This window comes from Schistocerca americana, chromosome 2 (assembly GCF_021461395.2).
Source record: "Schistocerca americana isolate TAMUIC-IGC-003095 chromosome 2, iqSchAmer2.1, whole genome shotgun sequence".
Classification (NCBI taxonomy): domain Eukaryota; kingdom Metazoa; phylum Arthropoda; class Insecta; order Orthoptera; family Acrididae; genus Schistocerca; species Schistocerca americana.
In genome coordinates, this window is record NC_060120.1 from 474,592,410 (window position 1) to 474,617,064 (window position 24,655).

Below are 24,655 nucleotides of genomic sequence, written 5' to 3' on the forward strand. Positions count from 1 at the left end.
GATTTCAGAGACTGTGGTCTGCAGCCAATATACTGGAAGTGTAAAAGCTTGTTTATTATAAGCATTAGTGTTAACCATGATTTGCATCCTCCCTTGAGTCTTCTGCAAGGTGTGTCTTTATGCCCTGTACATAATATAAGTTTTTTCTTCCAATACTGTCCAGTAAGTCTTTCGTGAAATGGAGCTCTGTGTCACTTTTCTGAACTCTTCCCAGTACATAAACCTTTCTAGTCCTTTTCCTTCATCCCTCTTCCTTCCCTTTCAACCCTTCTGCCAGAAGGACCCACTTGCTCTGAAAGCTTGCACGTTTCTTTAACCGATGTATTTTCTTCTGCTGCCACATTGTGAGTGATTTTTTTATCTGTTCAATTATATAATTACTTCTGTAACATTATTATTTCTGTAGGATAAATACTTGTGTGATCTTAGTTGCAGTACTCTAGAAGATGAATGAAAGTATACAAAATACACTAGAAATCCAGCCTGTAGATCAACACAGTGTGGGTAAACTATTTTTAAGTTACCCATGTGGTGCTGCTACACCAGTTCATTTTTCTTCTGACTGACTAGGAATTTCAGGCATGGACTTTCATTTATTATGTGTACATTGACATCCACTTCTTAGTACTTGCTGCCCGCAAGCCTGATTCAACGATTCTCCTGCCTGCTTTTAGTATAAATGTGTTAAGACACAATAGAAGGGCTTGAAAAATCATAAAAATGACAATAGTAATTTTTTGTTTGGTTTTAACAGAACTGTGTTTCTGAGATAATGTGATTGTTACTTTCTCAGTAGAAAATTCTCCATGGATCCTAAACTGGGCAGTCATTAAGAAATTACTATCTGAAACATGGTTGAATATTATAAGCTATTTCCTTAAAACAAAAATGAGAACAAAAAAAGGAGGGAGATGGCTCTACAAATTATACAAATTAGAGGTCACAATCTTATCTCAAATTTTATTAATAGGTGTTGTTGTTGTTGTTGTCATCTTCAGTCCAAAGACTTGTTGATGCAGCTCTCCATACCACTCTATCCATGCAAGCCTCTTAATCTCATAATAACTACTGCAATGTATATCTAGTTGAACTGTTTACTGTATTAATTTCTTGGTCTCCCTCTACAATTTTGATCGCCCACACTTCTATCCAGTACTGAATTTGTGATTCCTTGAAGTCTCAGAATGTGTCCTACCAACCATTTCATGCTTTTAGTCAAATTGTGCCAAAAATTTCTTTTTTCCTCACTTCTGTTTAGTACCTCTCCATTAGTTACCAGTACTCGACCTATGCATTTAATGTTCAAATTCTTCTGTAGCACCATGTTTAAGAAGCTCTTCTATTCTCTTCTTGTCTAAACTACTTATTGTCCATGCTATACTCCCATACAAGGCTACATTCTATACAAATACCTTCAGAAAGGACTTCGTAACACTTTAATTTATATTTCACATTAACAAATTTATCCAGAAATGCGTTTTTGGAACTTCCAGCGTACATTTTATATCCTCTCTGTTTTGACCACCATCAGGTATTTTACTGACCAAATAGCAAAACTAGTCTACTACTTTTAATGTCTCATTTCATAATCTAATGCCCTCAGCATTGCCTGATTAAATCAAATACATTCCATATCCCTTGTTTTGGTTTTGTTTATGTTCATCTTACAGTCTTCTTTCAAGAGACTGTCCATGCTGTTCAACTGCTCTTGCAAGTCCTCTACTGTCTCTGACAGAATTACAATGTCATCAGCAATCCTCAAAGTTTTTATTTTTTCTCTGTGAAATTTAATTCCTTTTCCAAATTTTTCTTTGGTTTCCTACTGTTTGCTCACTGTACAGATTGAATAACATTGAGGAGAGCCTAAAACCCTGTCTCTATGCTTTCTCAACCATTGTGTAACTTTCATCCCTTTGACTCATAACTACCATCTGGTTTCTGTACAAGTTGTAAATAACATTTTGCTCCCATGCTACTTACAGAATTTCAAAGAGTGTATTCCAGTGAACATTGTCAAAATCTTTCTCTAAGTCTACAAATGCTGTACATCAGGACTGGCCAGTTGCTGCAAACTGCACATAAGTGCAGAAATCCAGCAAGGTGTGCCCGTCTCAGCCAGAGGGAAAAGCAGAATGGTGACGTCTGTAACTAGGCATACCAAATGAGTGGTGACAGTTCCATTTCCTCATTTATGTAGCACCAGGAGGACCAAAGCAAACCCAGTCTTGCTGCTGTCTGATGACTGTAGCCCTATGTGAGACATGCTGAGAAATGGGGAGTATCACAGAGAAGCAAAGAACGGGAGATCTGTGTTCTCAGATGTTTAAACATGACTGGAAACTACTAGTCTTCTTTACAGCAGTAGGTGAAAACCCACAGTGTTTGCTATGCCACCAAGTAATAGGTAGTGAAAGACACTAAAACTCATTTCATAAAGATGAATGTAGTGTACTGAACAGTGAAGAACGGCAAGCCAAAACTAAATGCGCTTGAGAAAATGGATGGGGCATATGGACAGGATTTTAATTAAAGTCATAATAATTTATACCTCTCTAACTCCCCATTTCTTATGTAGCACATAAGAAGTTCATAAAATAAATTTCTACAGTACATACGGCTGTTGGTAAATTATTGCATCAGGAAAAAAAAAATTTCTTATGTCTGTTTCTATTTTCCTGTACAACGTACTGTTTTCAATTTTCCAGAATGACAATTGCAGTACATCTGCACTGCAAATGAGTTTCAAAACTGAATTAAGAATAGCAAAATCTGGCAAACTGTTTTTCCAAAGGGGAGTATGTAAATGTCTGTCTCATTGATGCTACAGAACTTTTGTGTCTCATGAACATTAACAGGTTTCAAGAAATCAGCCTATCCAAAGAAACAGTGACATGATGTGTGTTATGGCTAAGGTCTTTGTTGCTTTCTCAGTTGCATTGGATGAAGCAACAGATCTTACAGACACAGCTCAGGTACTGATATATATACAACGTGTTGATAAAGGTCTCCATGTAACAGAGGCTATTTTGGACTTAGTGCCTTTGAAAGGAACTATTATAGGTGTGGACTTACTGCAAGCTGTCGAGCAAGAGATTGATGGTGTCGGTATGGATTGGAATTTGTTAACCTCAGTGATCACGGATGGAGCAATGGTAATGTGAGACCATCAGAGAAGACCCATAACACTGATGCACAAAAATCTGAGATGCACATAAGAGACAATGTATGGGATTCACTGCATTCTACATTGAGAGGAGCTTTGCGCAAAATCAGTAATGTTAGAAAATGCCATACAAATTGTTGTGCATACTATAAGTACCTGAAGACATATGGGGTTATGCATTGCCAGTTTTGGCAGTTCTTGGGGAAACTGGGAGAGGAGTACAGCAACATACTTAACTATACCAAAATACGTTGGCCCAGTCAAGGTAAAATGCTGAAAAGATTTTTTGATTTATGTTTGGCCTGAAAAGAGTGTACTGAAATTAGAAGACCCTTGATGAGCATCAGACCTTGTGTTTCTTGTGGACATTACATCTCACATGAACAGCCTGAAGGTGGAAATAATTAAATTTCTGATGTGTTGGAAAAAGTAAATGCATTTGAAAGGAAGCTTGATCTTTGTGAGAACCTACTATTGTCTGAAAACACAGCACATTTCCCTATCCTTGCTTTGTTTCATGAAAATGCTAGATTTCGAAATATGTATCAATAATTGTAAAATTAAGGAACACGATTTGTGTCTCCTAGCAATCATTGCTTTGCATTGCCATTTCCAGCTTCAGTTGAAGATGCTCTGAATCATCTACAGATGGAACTGATCAACCTGCAGAGCAGTGCACAGGTGAAGGACAAGTTCTCTGCAGTATGAAGCACAAAAGAATTATATCAAAATTTTCCACAGCAAGAATTTCCACACCTGCATCATGAAACTGAGAGTGTTATGTACATGTCTGGAGCCACTTATCTCTGTGAAAGATTTTTCTCTGTAATGAAAATGAATAAGTCAAGGTTTGAGCAAATATTAGGGAGGAAATGCTTTGCAGTTGCTTGCGTTCATGCTTTTGTGTCCAACATTAACTTTATTTTAGGTGCTACTTCCTATAAATGTTCTTTTGGCCTTGCCTTGCTTCTGGGTCTTATCTGTACCTGTCATGTTTATCTACTCTGCTTCTCTGGTGTCAAAATATCTTCAAAATTCTTTACCCCACTGCCTATTTGCTTCTGTCTCGGGTTCTTTGGTTGACATTCGTCTGATGATTTTACTGACGTTTCACCAGCATGAGTGGCTGGCATTGTCAAAGCTTCACCCTCCATTGCTGGTGGTGAACTGGAGCCAAGCTCGTGGCTGCAGACTATATGTACCTGACGCACCAATGGCCGAGGACTTCTCCATGGTCATTTCTGATGCGGTTCTCCTCTTGCTACCTGCGACAGTCGTTTGCTATATTACGGGAAGCAAGGATCTGTTTACCTTAAGGCTTTCCTCTTTCTTGTTGAAGCTGTTCCCGTGTTTGTGTATTTATACAGCTTCTCTAAACAAGTGGGTGTGATAGTGCTTCTCTACAGCCAGAACTTCCATGTCGGAGAATTTTATTACATGGTCAGTCTCACTCAGTGTGTGCTCTGCCACAGCCGATTTCTCCACCTGCTCCAACTTGCAACGTAGCTTATGTTCTTTGATCCTGGTGTTGATTGATCGTCCAGTCATTGTGACGTAAACTTTTCCACATGTGCATGGTAAGCGGTATATTCCCGACATTGCAAGTGGGTGTCTTTTATCCTTTGCTGATCTAAGACATTCTTTGATCTTCCTTGTCAGTTTGAAAATTGTCTTTACGCCATGTTTGTGCAATATGCGGCCGATTCTGTGTGTCACTCTGGGAATGTATGGCAGAAAGGCCGTACCCGATATTTATTTTCCTGATTCCTTACTTTGCTGAGTGTTTGGCTCTGTTACACTTCTAATATAATTTGTGGAGTACCGATTGCTCCTCATAACACTTTCCAGGTGTTGCATTTCTCGTCTATATTAGAAGTTGGCACACCAGATACATATAGTCTATGGCCACGAGCTCGGCTCCAGTTCACCACCGGCAATGGAGGGTGAAGCTTTGACAATGCCAGCCACTCGTGCTGGCGAAATGTCAGTAAAATCATCAGACGAACGTCGGCCGAAGAACCCGAGTCAGAAGCAAATAGGCAGTTTGTCAACAACTGGCCACGAAAGCCTTAACAATTTTGTCTTTCTCCCACCTTTAACATCTTAAGCTGCAATTAGTACATGTTCCATTACATTTAGTGCAAAACTCAGTTCCTATTCACTTTTGGCTACCGCTGCTGTATCACCAATAAATTGTATTGTGCTAATTTTCTGTCCTTGATAAACAATAACTGTCCCTACATATGCCAAATTCAATTAAGCTACTGCAGTTCATAGTGCAACAATAAACTATGAAATACCTCCTCATCTGCATATGCAATGTGCTTCTACACTGCAATACACAATAATTTTGTAGTGTGTTTATACAAGCTGGTTGCTTGGCAGCACTGCAGCAGCTAAGATGCAGAAAAATTGTGGGAGTTTTGTGACTCATTGTCTTGGACTCTGGTTGTACTGTAACATGGACCAAGCCAAAGAGTAGAATATTACATGGAGAGAACGAGAAGAAAAGCGAAAATCCTGCAAAGAAGACATATACAAAGCATATGGTATTAAAGACACAAATGCGCAAAATACTTAAGTATCATTTGTAATATGACACATCTTTTATGTAATCTGCAGCTTTATAAATGATTTAAATTATATACAGTATACTTAATGACAAATTGTTTCCGTGCCTCTTGAATACATGATGCTTGTCAGTGTCTTTTCTTATGTTCAGTGGAATACTATTGTAAGCCCTTATCCCAGACTGGATAACTCCTTTTTGAACTTCACTGAAAGCTACTGAATCTTTGTGGCAGGATAGTGAATGTCACAGTTAGTTTGGAAAAGTTTTTGTTGGTCTTAACAAATGTCATCAATATAATATGGATAGATAAAAAAATCTACTCATCAATCAGCATCAGGAGAAGACATGTAAATGATGTGAAAATGCAAGGGCTTTTGGAATCAGTGGCTCCTTCTTCTGGCAGAAATGTTGAAGAGAAAGGAAGAGTGATGAAGGAAAAGGACTGGTGAGATTTATCAGATGGGAGAGTTCTGGAAAAATTACCCAGAACCCCAGATCGCAGGAGACTTACTGAATGGGATGAGAAGCAAAGACTTATTGTTGGTGCTTGCACCAAAAGGTTTGGAAAACCTCATCCGAGACAGGCACCAATAATCAGTCTTTCTGTCTCACCCCATCTGGTAAGTCTCTCATGTCCTGTGGTTCTGGGCGAATTTTCTGGAACTTTCCTATTTTTTAAACCTCACCAGTCCTTTTTCTTCATGCTTCTTCATTTCGAGTCAACTCTTTTGGCAAAAGAACGAGCCTCTGGCTCTGCTAGCTCCCACAGTTCCACATGTTTTACATGATTCTTCCGGCAGCCATGTGGTGAGTAGATTATTTGTCTGTCCATTTTATATTTTCAAAGACTGATTAATTTCAATGATAAATATCATCAGTGAATAAATATACTGACTTGTGAGTGTAAATAACTCAAGGGTCTTAAATAGATTTGTAACACTGCAGATCAACTTCACAGCTCAGTTTTGTAGTTTAAAAACTTTTTCCACTTTTGCAGTATTTCCCCAGAATATTATACCATACAAGACCAGATACTGGAAATATGCAAAATATTCCCCTTTCAACATGGGACGAATAAAATCGTAATGCAAAACTTGCCAAGCTTAGCTTCTTGAGCAGGTAATTGGTACATTCATTTCATTTTAAGTGATCTTTTGACCATTGACATATATTTCAAGGGCTTTTAGCCTGTTTCTGCTATCTGAAACTCCATTAGACTTTTGAAAGGTTTAATGGTAGCCTGTTTGCTGTGAACCATTTGTATACTTGGTGTATTACCATTTCAGCTGTAATGTACATTGAGGATTTCACACCATTTATAAAGATACTAATATCATCAGCAAACATTACTATATTTGCTTGACTTCTACTTATGCTGGTAGATTGTACACTAAGAAGATCAGTGATCCAAGTATCAAGCCTTGGGGAACACCATACACAATAGTTCTCTGCTGCGATTTTATTGTGTCATTTTCAGTGGTGTATTCTCTTTTAAATTTTAATGCTGCATCTGTCTCTGTATTATCGGTAGAACTTACAGTAGTTTTAATGCTTTTTTCCTTTTGTAAACAACACTGGATAACAGAAAATCTATGTTATTTGGAGTCCAAAATGGTAAAAACATCTACAAAGCTGGGAATTTAATTCTGCAAAAAAAGTTCAGTTTCTCTGCTGCTCAGTCTACTTTTCTGGTTATGTAGGGCCTACCTTTTATCAGGAGAAAGAAAACTGGCGTTCTACGGATCGGAGCGTGGAATGTCAGATCCCTTAATCGGGCAGGTAGGTTAGAAAATTTAAAAAGGGAAATGGATAGGTTAAAGTTAGATATAGTGGGAATTAGTGAAGTTTGGTGGCAGGAGGAACAAGACTTTTGGTCTGGTGAATACAGGCTTATAAATACAAAATCAAATAGGGTTAATGCAGGAGTAGGTTTAATAATGAACAGGAAAACAGGAATGCGGGTAAGCTACTACAAACAGCATAGTGAACACATTATTGTGGCCAAGATAGACACGAAGTCCACACCTACTACGGTAGTACAAGTTTATATGTCAACTAGCTCAACTAGCTCTGCAGATGATGAAGAAATTGATGAAATGTATGTTGAGGTAAAAGAAATTATTCAGGTAGTGAAGGGAGAGGAAAATTTAAGAGTCATGGGTGACTGGAATTCGACAGTAGGAAAAGGAAGAGAAGGAAACGTAGTAGGTGAATATGGATTGGGGCTAAGAAATGAAAGAGGAAGCCACCTGGTAGAATTTTGCACAGAGCATAACTTAATCATAGCTAATACTTGGTTCAAGAATCCTGAAAGAAGGTTGTATACATGGAAGAACCCTGGAGGTACTAGAAGGTTTCAGATAGATTATATAATGGAAAGACAGAGATTTAGGAACCAGGTTTTAAATTGTAAGACATTTCCAGGGGCAGATGTGGACTCTGACCAGAATCTATTGGTTATGAGCTGTAGACTAAAACTGAAGAAACTGCAAAAAGGTGGGAATTTAAGGCGATGGGTCCTGGATAAACTGAAAGAACCAGAGGTTGTACAGAGTTTCAGCGAGAGCATAATGGAACAATTGACAGGAATGGGGGAAAGAAATACAGCAGAAGAAGGATTGGTAGCTTTGAGGGATGAAATAGTGAAGGCAGCAGAGGATCAAGTAGGCAAAAAGACGAGGGCTGGTAGAAATCCTTGGGTAACAGAAGAGATACTGAATTTAATTGATGAAAGGAGAAAATACAAAAATGCAGTAAATGAAGGAGGCAAAAAGGATTACAAACGTCTGAAAAATGAGATCGACAGGAAGTGCAAAATGGCTAAGCAGGGGTGGCTAGAGGACAAATGTAAGGATGTAGAGGCTTATCTCACGAGGGGTAAGATAGATACTGCCTACAGGAAAATTAAAGAGATCTTTGGAGAAAAGAGAATCACTTGCATGAATATCAAGAGCTCAGATGGAAACGCAGTTCTAAGCAAAGAAGGGAAAGCAGAAAGGTGGAAGGAGTATATAGAGGGTCTATATAGGGGCGATATTGTTGAGGACAATATTATGGAAATGGTAGAGGATGTAGATGAAGATGAAATGGGAGATATGATATTGCGTGAAGAGTTTGACAGAGCACTGAAAGACCTAAGTCGAAACAAGGCCCAGGAATAGACAACATTCCATTAGAACTACTGACAGCCTTGGGAGAGCCAGCCATGAAAAAACTCTACCATCTGGTGAGCAAGATGTATGAGACAGGCGAAATTCCCTCAGACTTCGAGAAAAATATAATAATTCCAATCCCAAAGAAAGCAGATGTTGACAGATGTGAAAATTACCGAACTATCAGTTTAATAAGTCACAGCTGCAAAATACTAACGCGAATTCTTTACAGACGAATGGAAAAACTGGTAGAAGCTGATCTCGGGGAAGGTCAGTTTGGATTCCGTAGAAATATTGGAACACGTGAGGCAATACTGACCCTACGACTTATCTTAGAAAATAGATTAAGGAAAGGCAAACCTACGTTTCTAGCATTTGTAGACTTAGGGAAAGCTTTTGACAATGTTGACTGGAATACTCTCTTTCAAATTCTGAAGGTGGCAGGGGTAAAATACAGGGAGCGAAAGACTATTTACAATTTGTACAGAAAGCAGATGGCAGTTGTAAGAGTCGTGGGACGTGAAAGGGAAGCAGTGGTTGGTAAGGGAGTGAGACAGGGTTGTAGCCTCTCCCCGATGCTATTCAATCTGTGTATTGAGCAAGCAGTAAAGGAAACAAAAGAAAAGTTCGGAGTAGGTATTAAAATCCATGGAGGAGAAATAAAAACTTTGAGGTTCGCCAATGAGATTGTAATTCTGTCAGATACAGCACAGGACTTGGAAGAGCAGTTGAACGGAATGGACAGTGTCTTGAAAGGAGGGTATAAGATGAACATAAAAAAAAGCAAAACGAGGATAATGGAATGTAGTCGAGTTAACTCATGTGATGCTGAGGGAATCTAGATTAGGGAATGAGACACTTAAAGTAATAAAGGAGTTTTGCTATTTGGGGAGCAACATAACTGATGATGGTCGGAGTAGAGAGGATATAAAATGTAGACTGGCAATGGCAAGGAAAGAGTTTCTGAAGAAGAGAAATTTGTTAACATTGAGTATAGATTTGAGTGTCAGGAAGTCGTTTCTGAAAGTATTTGTTTGGATTGCAGCCATGTATGGAAGTGAAACATGGACGATAAATAGTTTAGACAAGAAGAGAATAGAAGCTTTCGAAATGTGGTGCTACAGAAGAATGCTGAAGATTAGATGGGTAGATCACGTAACTAATGAGGAGGTATTGAATAGAATTGGGGAGAAGAGGAGTTTGTGGCACAACTTGACTAGAAGAAGGGATCGGTTGGTAGGACATGTTCTGACGCATCAAGGGATCACCAATTTAGTACTGGAGGGCAGCATGGAGGGTAAAAATTGTAGAGGGAGACCAAGAGATGAATACACTAAGCAGATTCAGAAGGATGTAGGCAGCAGTAGGTACTGGGGAATGAAGAAGCTTGCACAGGACAGAGTAGCATGGAGAGCTGCATCAAACCAGTCTCAGGACTGAAGACCACAACAACAACAACAACAAACCTTTATTTTAAAGAAGAGTGGAAAATATTTGTATATTTTGTGCAGATATAATAAAAGTATTGAAAGTTCAAAACCAATAGCAAAATAACAAAACATTCAGAGAAAAATATACAATTAAGCATTGAGCATTGAGTTGAATTCTGACTATCTCTCCCTCCCCCTCCCTCCCTTCCTCCCTCCCTCCCTCTCTCTCTCTCTCTCTCTCTCTCTCTTTCCCTCCCTCCCTCTCTCCCTTCCTATCTCTCTCTCTCTCTCTCTCCCTCCCTCCCTCTCTCCCTTCCTCTCTCTCTCTCTCTCTCTCTCTCTCTCTCTCTCACTCTCTCTCTCTCTCTCTCTGTGTGTGTGTGTGTGTGTGTCTGACACACACAAGTCAACTGCAGATCACTAATTGCCTTTCTTTAATTTTGTTTGCTGTTGATGTGAAAACCAATAACAATTTTACATAGAATAAAAATATTATGTGTGCTACCAAGTTCTTATAGGTCTGAAGATCATGTTTTTTTCCCTCAGGTGTTGTTCCTGGTGGGCTGCAAGTTCATCCAGATGGTGAACACATAGTGTATCCCCTTGGATGCAAAGTTGTGATACAGAACTGGAAGACAAAAGTTCAAACATTTCTGACAGGCCATACTAATGTTATATGTGCTGTATCAATTTCTAAAGAAGGGAAATATGTTGCCTCAGCACAAGTAAATCACATGGGGCACAAGGTAAAGACAAGAAACTATGTCAAGTACAGTGTAGATGTGAATTTAGCATACAGGAAAAATATTTTTCCTTTACTTGCAGGCAACTGTTATGTTGTGGGAATTTGACACCCTGAAACTTGTTACCAAACATGAAATCCATAAAGTTCGTGTAGAATCTGTTATATTTTCATGTGACAGCCATTACCTTGTGTCCTTGGGAGGACGTGATGATGGTAATGTTGTGGTGTGGGACATCAAGGAAAGTGAGGCACTATGTGGTAAGATCCAAAACAGTGAATATCATCTGTACAAAGATGAAAAGAAGAAAAAACTGAAATTATAAACTTTAACAAAGAGACCAAGAGATATATAGGGTGATTTTAAAGTACCAGTTTCAAAAACACTGTAAAAAAAGAACCACTGCTCAGAATGATATCAAATTTGAACTGAATATTGTTGAAGAAGGAGGAAATGTCATGGAAACAGGAAAGAAAGTCACCAAAATTTTTTCCACTAGATTGTGCTGTAAGTATAGCATAAACGGGTTTGGCTATAAATGACAGATGAATCACAATACGGTGGTTATGGTGAAAATGCATATTAAAGTAACCATACTGCATAATGGAATTCAACAGTTGTGATGCTGTTTGTTAGGTGAGCCCTGAGCCATGACAAGGTCACACCACATTGGATGGGAAATATGTTTTTAACTGTCCTGAAGCCAAAAACCATATAAAATCAATAATGAAATCAGTTTTTAATCATCTGAGGCTAAAAGTTTCATAAAAAGTAATAATGAAATCAGTTTTTAATTGTCGTAATACTGTCATGTTCAGTGCTGCCCACTGTTTTCTGCCACAAGTTGAAATTGAGAAAAAGCATGTTCTGCAGCAGAGCAGAGTGTCACAGGGGTCATGTCAGAATATATTGTATGATACTTTCCTTCAATTCAGCTGTGCTTATAATCAGAGCACTGGACACAGCATCTTTTTGATAACCCATAGCTAGAAGTCAGACAGATTAAGAGTAGGCAGTCTGGGCTGTAGGGAAATGATGGCTGATAGTTCTAGCACTTCCAAGGTGACTCTGTAGTTGCCTCTTCACTAGCTGTGCAGTGTGAGGAGGAGTGCCATCATGGATAAAATTAATCCTAGCCACATGCTGTTGAAGGGTTGGAATGATATTGTGCGCAAGACTCCCATAGCACATACCAGTGATGATACATGTAACAGGACATGCAGCACCATCTCTTCAAAACAATATAGCTCTACACTACGCAATGGAGTCAACCTGCAGCCCACAGTTACCTTTGCAGAATGAAATGGTACTGGAAGCAGATTTCCCATTCCTGTATTCTGCAGTTCTGTGTATTGACATGTCCTTGAAAATGGAAATAGGCTTTGTCTGACCATAGAATGTTCCATGGCCATTTGTTGTCCACTTCCATGTGAGCAAGAAATTATAGAGCAAACATTCGTTTTACTGGCAGGGCAGCATGAAGCAACTCCTGAACATGTGTGATTGTATATTGACAGCAATACAGGATATTTTGTAGAATTTTATGTACCATGCTCACAGGCATGACCAAAATTAGGGCAATAACATGTGCACTACATGTCTGCACACCACTGCTTGACATCTCCTGGTGTTGTGGCCATATCTTCTGCTGATGTTGAATCAATTATTTTCCTCCCTCTACCACACTGCAGTTCAAAAGAACCTGTACTTTCAAATTTCATAACCATTTTATCCAGGCCATGGTGGACATCAGAACAATACACTTGAGCATCTGGAACTTCAGGAGAGCTACTGGCATGCCTTCACTGTTATTGCAAAAGAGTTGTACCAACAGTGCATGATTCTGCATCGAGACAGCCATGCTGAGTATCTTAGACACAAACTGAGGAACAGCTGTGTACCCCACATCTTACAGCACCATCTTGTGATAGAACTTCTGTTAAATTTTTTTTTGTTTCCGTAGTGTTTACCCCTTCTTTGATAATATTCTGTTCAAATTGGATGTCATTCTCAGTAGTGGTTCTTTTTTACAGCATTTTTAAAATAGAACTTTAATTATAATCATCATGTACCTACTCTGGTTTGGTGTCAGGAGTCTGCAATATCAGATGATGAGTGTAAACTTCTACAGGTTAAATTTGCTAAAGAGGTAAAGAGGGGAGTCAGAGAAAGGTGTAGTGATGAGATAATTGTAACATTACACACATAGAGCCCATTGTATAAAGCATTTGTCCTTAGATTAACAGAGAATATGACCGCAGATCAAGCTTAACTCAGAAATCTGTGTTGTATATACATTAAACCCAGATTATATTGCCACCAGGTAGAAGCAACTTTGACTGGCATAATTCATGGATCAAAGTCAGATTCAAATATAATTCTCATTTTACAATGTAGTGACATAGCAAAACAATGCTTTTGTTTTGTACAAATACAAGCGGAAATAATAAAGAAGGTGTGACTCTTGAAATTTTCCCGGTGTATCTAATATTCCACAAGATTTCAGAATTGCAGCCGGATCCCATCGACTTCTTTCCACAATATTTCGGCTGACAACCTTACAGCCATCTTCAGGCGAGTGTTTGACACTGGAGATTGCTAGTGCAAGTCGCTTTTTTTTTATACGTAAAAGTGCCGCAGGCGCGCATGAGCAAGTTACCGTAGCATGCGCGCCACCTGTTGATTCCAAGGCCCTCTACAATATTACTGCTCCATAGATGCAGTAATATTGTAGAGGGCCGTGGAATCGACAGGTGGCGCCCATGCTACAGTAACTTGCGCATGCGTAACTGCGACACTTTTACGTATAAATAGAGCGACTTGCACTAGCAATCTCCAGTGTCAAACACTCACCTGAAGATGGCTGTAAGGTTGTAAGCCGAAATATCGTGGAAAGAAGTCGATGGGATCCAGCTGCAATCCCGAAATCTTGTGGAATAAAGAAGGTGTTATTAAGACATAAATACATGACTACACCACCCCCACACAGCCAAAGCTCCAAAGACACTGATGGAAAATCAAAATGCAGCACAAAAAAATAATTAATGTAGAGTAATGAAATTTTTGGAATAAATTTGTCTAGGTAACACATTTAAGTGATTAACATTGCAAGATCACAGGTTAATGTAAGCGTGAGATAAGCCATTGCAAATGTGAAATGCTGATACATTAATAGCTGGTGTAACCACAAGAATGTTGAGCATAAGCATGCAAATGTGCAAGCATTGTGTTGTACAGGTGCTGGATGTCAGTTTGTGGGATGGAGTTCCATGCCTGTTGCATTTGATTGGTCAGTACATGGACAGATAATGTTGTTTGTGGATGTCACTGGAGTTGTCGTCTGATGATGTCTCGTATGTGCTTGGCTGGAGACAGTTCTGGTGATCGAGCAGACAAAGGCAAGATGTTGACACTCTGTAGAGTGTGTTGGGTTAAAACAGTGGTATGTGAGTGTTATCCTGTTGGAAAACATCCCCTGAAATGCTATTCATGAATGGCAGCACAACAGGTTGAATCACAAGACTGATATATAAATTTGCAGTCAGGATGTATGGGATAACCACAAGACTGTTCCTGCACTCAAACAAAATTGCACTACAAACCATAGCTCCAGGTGTAGGTCCAGTGTATCTAGCACGCAGACAGGTTGATTGCAGGCCCTCATATGGCCTCCTCCTAACCAACACACAGCCATCACTGGCGCCAAGGCAGACCAACTGTCATCAGAAAACATACAGACCTCCACCCTGCCCTCCAATGAGCTCTTGCTTGACACCACTGAAATCACAAATGGTGGTGGTCTGGGGTCAGTGGAATGCACACTGCAGGGCATCTGACATGGAGCTGTCCTTGAAGCAACCAGTTGGTAACAGTTATTGTGTCACTGTGGTGCCAGCTGCCACTCAAATTGCTGCTGAAGATGAAATACGATGTGACGGAGCCAAACGCCAAACATGATGGTCTTCTCTCACAATAGTGCCTTGTGACCATCCACAGCCTTCTTGTGACTGTCCATTCTCATGACAATTGCTGCCAGTACTCATATACAGTGGCTACATTCCTCCCATGTCTTTCTGCAGTGTCACAGGAGCGTACAACTTCACGTAGCCCTGTTACATGACCTCGTTGAAACCCACTGTCGTGTTGATAACGGCACCTTTGTGACCTTAAAGGCATTCTTGACTAACATCAGCTTATCATGTCTACACTCCTCACTGTGTATTTAAAGCAAACCTGATTTGCATCCTTATAGTGGTGCTACTAGTGCCACTCTTATGCAACTAGTGTGAAATTTGAACAATGTAGGAAGACACATTGCTACTTACTGTAAAGAAGATACATCAAGTTGCAGACAGGCACAACTAAAAGACACTTCCATACAGCTTTCGGCCACTGCCTTCATCAGTAAAAGAGAGACACCCACCATTCACAGCCACAAGCAAGCACACCTCGCACACATGACCACCAGCTCCTGCATCTCAGGCCAGAATACAACATCATGCAAGCAGCAATCTGAAGGGGTTGGGGAAGAGGAAGAAATAGTGTACAGGTGGAGAGAGAGATGAACGCTGTCTGGTGTAATGTGCAGGGACTAGAATATCGCAGGCACTGCGTCAGGTGGGTGTGGGGCAGTGAGGTGGGAAAAAGGATAAAAAAAGGAGAGGAACAGGGAAAGATGGGCGGATGCATTGGCAGAGGGCCCCAAAAATACAGGTTGGGAGGTGAGAATATGGGTAGAGGAATGGAAACTGTTGGATGGAGAGTGTGGGAACACTATGCTGTCATAGGTTGAGGTTGGGATGGTTATGGGAGTGGAGAATCTGTTGTGAGGATAACTCCCATCTGCATTGTTCAGAAAAGCTGGTGGTGGAGGGAAGAATCCAGATGGCTTGGGTAGTGAAGCTTCCATTGAAATCAGTTGTGTTGTGTCCAGCTGCATGTTTGTGCCACAGGGTGATCTACTTAGTTCAAAGTCACAGTTTGGCAGTGGCTATTCATCCTGGTGGACAGCTGGTTAGTAGTCACACCAATATAAAAAAATGTGCAATGATTGCAGAAGAGGTGGTAAATGACATGACTGCTTTCACAGGTAGCCCAGCTCCTGATGGAGTGGGATAAATTTGTGACATTACTGGAATAGAAGGTGCTAGGTGGGTGGATTGGGCAGGTTTTGCACCAGGGTCTTTCATAGGGATACGATCCTTGTGGCAAGAGTTTGTGATTGGAAGTGGCATAGGGATGGACTAGGATGTTGTGGAGGTTAGCTGGGTGATGGGACACCACTTTAGGAGGGGTGGGAAGTATCTCGTGTAGGATGTCCCTCATTTCAGGACATGATGATAGGTAATCAAAGCTCTGTGAAGGACATGTTCAGGTGTTCCAGTCCAGGGTGGTACAGGGCGACAAAGGGGACATACTCTTGTGGCTGGCTCCTGGGGGTGTAGAAGGGTTGGGAGGGTGAATGGAAATGGCATGAGAGATCTGTTTGCAGACTAGGTCTGGGGAATGGTGCCTGTTTGTGAAGGCCTTGGTGAGATCCTCAACATAGTGAATATGGTAGTTTTTGTCACTTCATATACGCTGTACTTGGGTGGCCAGGCTGAATGGGAGGGAGTTTTTGGTGTGAAAGGGATGACAGCTGTGAAAATGTAGGTACTGTTGGTGGTTTGTGGGTTTAATGTGCCCAGAATTGAGGATGGAGCCATCAGACAGGAAGAGGTCAACACCTAGAATGGTGGCACGCTGCATTGAGGAGTACTACATGAAGCAGGTGGGAGAGAAGATGTTGAAGTTGTGAAGGAACAAAGATAGGATGTATTGCCCCTGAGTCCAGATAATGAACGGACCAGACTAGGGCTTTGGTGTTTTGGGAGGCAAGGAAGGTCTCCCCTAGATGGCCCATAAAAAGGTTGGCCTAGGATGGTGTCATGTGGGTGCCCCTGTCTGTGCTGTTGATTTGTTTATATACTTTCATTCCAAATGAGAAGTAGGTGTGGGTTAGGATAAAGGTAGTAAGGTGTATGAGGAATGAGGTAGTGGGTTTGGAGCCTGAAGGACATTGGGAAAGGTAGTGTTCAGTAGTGGTAAGACCAGGGGCATGTGGGATGTTGGTGTGTAAGGAGGGGGCATCAATAATAATGAGTAGGGATCCACTAGGAAAAAGGGATGGGTATGATGGAAAGTCAGTGAAGGCAGTGATTGGTGTCTTTGATGTGGGGGGCTAGATTACGGGCAATTTGTTGGAGATGTTGGCCAATGAGAGCCAAAATTCTTTGAATGGGGGCACAATAACCAACCACAATGTGGCTTGCATGATTGTTGGGTTTCTGGATTTTGGGGAGCATGTAAGAGGTGGGGTGTGGTGTGTCATAGGGCTGAGGAGGAAAATGGATTCATGGGAAATGTTCTGGGAAGGGCCTAAGGCTTTAACCAGGGATTGGAGTTTGTGTTGGACTTCTGAGATGGGATCACTCTGGCAGAGTTTACATGTGGAGGATCAGATAATTGGCAGAGACCTTATTTCAGGTAGTCATTGTGATTCATAACAACAGTCGTGGAAGCTTTGTCTGCAGATAGGATGCTTTACCTGGGCCTACTCAACCCAACATGCCACCTTCCTCAATGTTGACCTCCACCTCAAAGATGGCTATATCAGTACCACTGTTCACATCAAACCTTCCAATCACCAGCAATACCTTCACTTACACCGGACCCCATTCAATAACAAGAAATCCTTCCATACAGCTTAGCCACCCATGGCTGTTGCATCTGCAGTGATGATGAGCGATCCCTCTCATAATATACTGAAGGTCTCTCTGAGGCGTTTGCAGATCTCCCATGCCCTATCTTTCCAGTCGCCCACCACCTCCAAAAGTCCCACTGCCCAGCCACAGAGGAGCACTCCTCTTGTGTTTCAGTACCACTTTGGAGTAGAGTGGCTGAAATACATTCTGCGTCAGGGTTTCGACTGTCTCTAGTCATGCCCTGAAATGAGAAATGTTCTACCCACTGTTCTTCCCATCCCACCCGCAATGGTTCTCCACCACCCACCAAACCTGCACAAAATCCTCGTCCATCCTTACACAACCCCAGCTCCCAGTCCCTTGCCTCATGGGTCATGTCCCTGCAATAGACCTAGGCACAAGAGCTGTCCCATACATCCTCCCACCACCACTTACTCCAGTCTGGTCACAAACATCACCTGTACCATCAGAGGCTGAGATATCTGTGAAAACAGTCATGTAATCTACAGCCTAAGCTGCAACCACTGTGCTGCACTCCATGTCGGCATGACAACCAACGTGGGCCATCTAGTGGAGACCTTCCTAGCCTCCCAAAACCCTAAACCTCTATTCTGGTTCAAGTTAATTGATATCTTCATGGTCTGGATTCAGGGCCAAGACATATTATCTTTGTTCCTTCGCAACCTGAACACCTTCTCTCCCAGCCACTTTACATGGTCCTCGTCAACCCAGTTTCTAGATGTTGACCTCTTCCTCTCTGATGGCTCCTATCATCCCCTGGGGCCAGCCACAAGGGTGTGTCCCCTTTGTCACCCTATACCACCCCGTACTGGAACACCTGAACCCATCCTTTGCCAGGGCTTGGATTACCTATCATCATGTCCTGAAATGAGGGACATCCTACAAGAGATACCCCTCCTAAAGTGGTGTTCTATTGCCCAGCCTACCTCCACAACATCCTAGTCCATCCCTATGCCACTCCCAATCACAAATTCTTGCCACAAGGATCGTATGCCTGTGAAAGACCCTGGTGCAAAACCTGCTCAATCCACACACCTAGCACCTCCTATTCCAGTCCTGTCACAGGTTTATCTTACTCCATCAGGAGCCAGGCCACCTGTGAAAGCAGCCATGTCATTTACCACCTCTGCTGCAATCATTGCACAGGTTTTTTTATATTGGTATGACTACTAACCAGCTGTCCACCAGGATGAATGACCACTGCCAAACTGTGTCTAAAGACTAAGTAGATCACCCAATGGCACAACATGCAGCTGAACACAACACAATTGATTACAATGGCAACTTCACTACGCAAGCTACCTGGATTCTTCCCTCCACTACCAGCTTTTCTGAACTGTGCAGATGGGAGTCATCCTTACAATACATTCTCCACACCTATAATTATCCCGGCCTCAACATACGATAACAAACTGTTTCCACATCCTCCACCCAACAGTTTCCTCCCCGTCTACCCCTATTCTCATCTCCCACCCACTTTACTTGCAGCTGTCTGCCAATGCATCTGCCCATCTTTCCCCACTCCTCTTCTTTTTTTGTTGCTTTTTTCCCACCTTCCTGCCCCAGAACCTCTGGCACTATGCCTGTTGACATTCTAGTCCCTGTACACTACACCAGACAGTGTTCATTTCTCTCCCCATCCGTACACTATCCCTTCCCCTTCTCCACCCGCTCCAGATTGCTGCTTGCATCCCAAGTGATGTCGTATTCTGGGCCGAAATGCTGGAGTGGGCGGTCGTGTGTGCAAGGCGTGCTTGCTTGTGTTTGTGTATGGTGTGTGTCTCTGTTTCACTGATGAAGGCTGTGGCCAAGAGCTATATGTAAGTGTCTTTTAATTGTGTCTGCCTGCAACTTGATGTGTCTTGTTTATGGTAAGTAGCAATCTGGCTTTTACTACATTGTTGATATTCCTACCTGGAGTTTCCATTGTTTGGTGTGAAAGTTGAACAGAGATCGTCTTTCAGATGTAGAAACCACCTACCAACTTTTTTTTGTGTCACACAACTTCTTCTGTGTATTGCAGTTTTTTTCTGTCAGCAAATTTTTATCAATCTGTAAGGTTAGGTTAAGGAAGTTACCAGTTGTGTACTTAGTGTGTGCAGGTAATAATTGGTCTCATAACAATTCTTGAAGACATTACAAATTTGATTTGATTAGTGTAAGACATTTTATATGAACTCAGGAATAGAGAAAGAAAGGAAATTTTGAAGTATATGCCATGAGCAGTTAGGTATGTTGATTTTGGCAGCAGCCAATTATGACTGAACATCTCTAATAAACGTGGGTTCCCATCTATAATGGAAGTAGCTATAAAAAGTCTGTTAATTTTTTAACTACTGAACATGTACTTGAATTACTGTATTAACTGCACATGTGTTGAAGAACAAAACATGGGTAAATATAAGTTATTCATCAACCAAGCTGTGTAACCGGTATTGATTACAAAATTATTTTGGTACAGTACCTTTGAGGTTTCATTCTGGTGGAAAGTGCAGAGGTTATCAGGTCAAACCCATCGGTGTTCCTGGATTTTTTTTCCATTTGCTACTACTTCCTCTGCTTTATCATACAACAACACTACATTTTGAAACTGTTCCATGTTTATCCTTTCTTATGTGTTCTTGGCCACTGTTGTTGGCAGCATTTTGTGTACTTATGTTGATGAATAAAACATAGGCAACTGTAGATAAGTTATTTACCAAGGTGTTATTTATCAGTAGTTGCTTCTAAAATTGTTTCAGTGTGGTAGCTCAGAAGTTACGGTCTGGCAGAAAGTGCAGATGGTATCAGGTATAAACCCAACTCTGTTCCTGGAACTTTTTTCCATTTGATACTACTTTCTTTGCTCTATTGGTCACAAAGATCAGTAAACAGCACTACATTCTGAAACCAACCCAAGCTTGTTCTTTCCTTAGCTTTCTGGGCCACCATGGTAGTTAGAATTCTGTGTACTTACGCTGTTTGCTTATGTTTATCTGTCTCTAATGACCTCAGAGTTTTGATGAGATGTTGAACTCTGCTGTTCCTTCCTTTCTTTGCTTTTCTTTAGATTACAGATATCTGAGTATTCTGATGTGTCTACTGAGGATGACATATGGTGAACCCATTTTCCAAAGTAAATGATAAAATCATTTAAGCTGGGGAAAAATGTGTGTGTGTGTGTGTGTGTGTGTGTGTGTGTGTGTGTGTGGGAGGGGGGGATGGAATGCAGTATTTAGAACTAAGGTTGAGAGAGCAAAAGGATCAAGGTGCTGATTCCAATTTGCATGTTACATTTTAAATTAAGATTTTATGCCACAGTAAGCTTTCATACAGTGGTCGGCGAGTTGTTTAAAATGTTATGTAGCAATAGCCTGCATACCTGTCCACAAGTTAGCAGACTACATTGCCTCATTGAAGAAAGAATCAAACAAAATTCCTATGGATGAAAATGATGTGAAGGAAACCCAGCATGATTTTTGTCAAATAGCATATTTTACTAGTGTTCCATAAGCTGTTGATATTGGTGCCTTCAGAGATGAGTGCCAAGGAATGGGTAGGAACTTAGACAGAAAGCAGAAATGATTAGCAGCACACGTAATCTTGCACAGCAAATCTGAGAGAGAGTCTGTTAATCAGAGCCTCAGCATCATAAATGATCACAGTACAGAAATGCTATGATAAACACTGCTGGTACTTAGGCTGTCTCCACTTGTAGACTGCTAGTAGACTGGGATGACCTTGTTGCAGCATTTTCTTATTCAGACTTGGTGGTGACACTTTGTGTGCATGCAGCAGACATGTGGTATCAAGCCAGCCGAGGCTTGGCAAGGCCTTAACGTGGTTTACTGCCAACCTTGGGAAGCATTGTGTCTGGTGTGGTATCGAAACTGTGTGACACCACAATTGACTGTACCTATATTTTCGTCAAACCTCCTAGTGGCAAAAGTGGAGAGATATTTATAAGTGGTCATGGGTGGTTTTGGTTAAACATACAAGTAATCTGATACTAAGCTTAATGTAAGCATATTAAAATGTATGCAAAATTCTGCATATAACTTTGAGATGAAAATCTGTCTATAAAAGATTTCCAGTACCAAGAGAAAATGAAGCTAACAGGAGTCACTGCCCAAAACGATTTCCAGCAACAAATGTATTTCATATGGAGAGAAGTTTGTAGACTGCTCCTGTTTACTGTTTATTTCCTCCATCTTTATAAGATGACACAATAGTAAATACTGTGTACCTATGGTGCGTGATTAAAATATGCATTCGAAGCTCAATAATTGTGTCAGTAGCCAGTTTTAGCAGTGTTGCCAAACGTGTTTCATGCTAACTGTGCTCAACACTGAAACTTCTTTGGTGGATCCAAGTTTAGTGTTATACCATAGTGTGGATTCCTTACCAGAGTTCAGTTTCTGAACTAATGTCAAAATTGACCTCCTTTCAGTGATGTTTATACATGGAGCCTATAAATTACCCAAGATGAAGTCAAGAAGCAGTCAATAGCCCTTGCTGCAAGAATTCTTCAACAAAAGATATTTATTCATTCACGCATGAACAGATTGCAATGTATGAATGTCTTTTAAAGCAGACATAATTTAATAATGTGAAATAGACACAGATTAAAGAGATGGAATGTTTGGCGATGTGTGTTAGTTGTTTGTGTACTTTATGTCACTATTTTACTGCACAGTAATACTTGACCATAACAGTTAACTATTAATTACTACCAAATTAATTTGCTTATAATTATAAATAATTCTCATTCACTAATTCATTAACTGTATTCCATAAATCTCATCAAAAAGAAGAAATTTTGGGGATATGTACGTTGACTAAAGAGAACCATCTCATAGAAAATTAATCTGTTTTATTTTATTTTTATTTTTATTTGGTATGCATATTCTATAGATCTGTACATGCGAGTGATACGCCTGGATGTGGAACGTGTCAATACAATTGTACAAATACAATTAATGCTACAGAATAGTAATATAATACAATGATATAGATATTAATAAGTATCACTTTTTCTCATTTACGAGCTGTCGTTTAACTAGTATAGCAATTCTCAATATAACATTATAACTATAACATTAACATAATATTGTATCATCCATAACTAAGAGACTAAATACATCTATTATTAAGGGAGGGCATTACTTCTGGAAAAGAATTCATCTAACGAGTTCAGTGGATGGTCAAGCAGGCATTTTTTTTAACATACCTTTGAACAGCGTTTCATTTTCTCTTGTACATTTAATATAATTAGGCAATGCATTAAAAGTCTTTATAGCAGCATACTTTACACCCTTCTGTACAAGTGTTAAATTTTTTAGTTCAACATGTAGATCATCTTTACCTCTAGTATTGTTGTTATGGTATGAACAATTTGTTTCATACTGAGCATAGTCTTTATTAACTACATTCATCAGAGAGTATATGTACTGACATGTTGTGCTCAGAATTCCTAACTGTGTAAAAAGTTTTCTGCATGAGGTTCGTGGAAGAACCCTACACATGATTCTGACTGCTCTCTTCTGAGCAATTAAGATTTTTTTTGAGGCTGGTGAATTACCCGAGAATATTATGCCGTAACTCATTAATGAGTGAAAGTAGCCATAGTAAGCTGATTTTAAAATGTTGATGTCCCCAAAATGAGTAATGATTCTTAGAGCAAAAGTTGCTGATGAAAGCCTTTTTAGAGTAATGTACACATGCTGTTCCCAGTTGAGCCTACTGTCAATGTGAACCCCCAGGAATTTAGTGGAGTGCTCCTGTTCTAGTTCCTGATTGTCATGAGCAATTACTATATTTTCTAGAGTTTTATTTTTTGTGTGGAACTGTATAAAATTAGTTTTTTTAATATCAACTGAAAGAGAATTAATTGAAAACCAAGCTGTAACTTCTCTGAGTATATCATTAACATCAGTCTCCAGATCAAGAGTAGATTTACCATCTACGACAATGCTTGTATCATCAGCAAACATTGTGAATTCACAATTTTTACTAATGGACAGGGGTAAATCATTAACATATATTAAAAACAGCAAGGGTCCAAGGACAGATCCCTGGGGAACTCCATGCTGAATTTTGCCCCATTCAGAATCCATTAGATTAGAAGATCCTTTGTTGCAGCCATTTAGAACCACCTTTTGTTTCCTGTTTTCAAGTTATGATTTTAGCCATTTACCTATAGGCCCTTTGATCCCGTAATGATAGGCCTTCTCCAAGAGTACCTTGTGGTTTACACAATCAAAGGCCTTGGAAATATCACAGAAGACACAAACTGGTGACTTCTTACTATTAATAGACTCCAAGACATCATTTGTAAGTGAATATGTGGCACGCTCTGTGTATGCTGTGTGTACACTGTATAACTGTAACTACACTGCTTAATGCGAAGGAAAAAAAAAAATCTCAGCAGTATAAAACCTGTTATTTAATAAATATTTTTGTGTTGGTTTCCTGAAGGCAGAAAATTCTTTTTTGCCTGTGATGTTTTGTGGAAGTCTATTGGACAATTTTGGTCCATCATAGGAAAGTATTTTGAGATTTAGTTTTCTTTCTCATAAATAATTGAGATATAAGTCATATCTGTATTTCGTCCAAAGTTGACTTGTTTGTTGTGCACTGGCTGACGCTGCTTTTTAAGCAGATCAATGTTTAACAAATATATTCTATTTTCACATGGTACAGAAAGAATGATCAATTCTTTAAAGAAGTCAGTGCAGCAAGCTGGAGAAATGTAATTATGACTTATCTTAGAAGGTAGGTTATACATTTACAGCATTTGTAGATTTAGAGAAAGCTTTTGACAATACTGACTGGAATAAACTCTTCGAAAAT

At 40.1% G+C, this 24,655-nt stretch overlaps 1 protein-coding gene across 1 annotated transcript in view; it reads left to right on the forward strand.

Annotated features, from left to right (window-relative positions):
• The window catches only part of LOC124594109 (cilia- and flagella-associated protein 52-like), a 285,675-nt gene that overhangs the window by 42,520 nt on the left and 218,500 nt on the right, over nt 1–24,655 (forward strand). The window contains exons 3-4 of the mRNA XM_047132461.1: nt 10,864–11,063; nt 11,143–11,320. Coding sequence (XP_046988417.1) covers nt 10,864–11,063; nt 11,143–11,320 — 378 coding nt within the window. The remainder of the gene's footprint in view (nt 1–10,863; nt 11,064–11,142; nt 11,321–24,655) is intronic.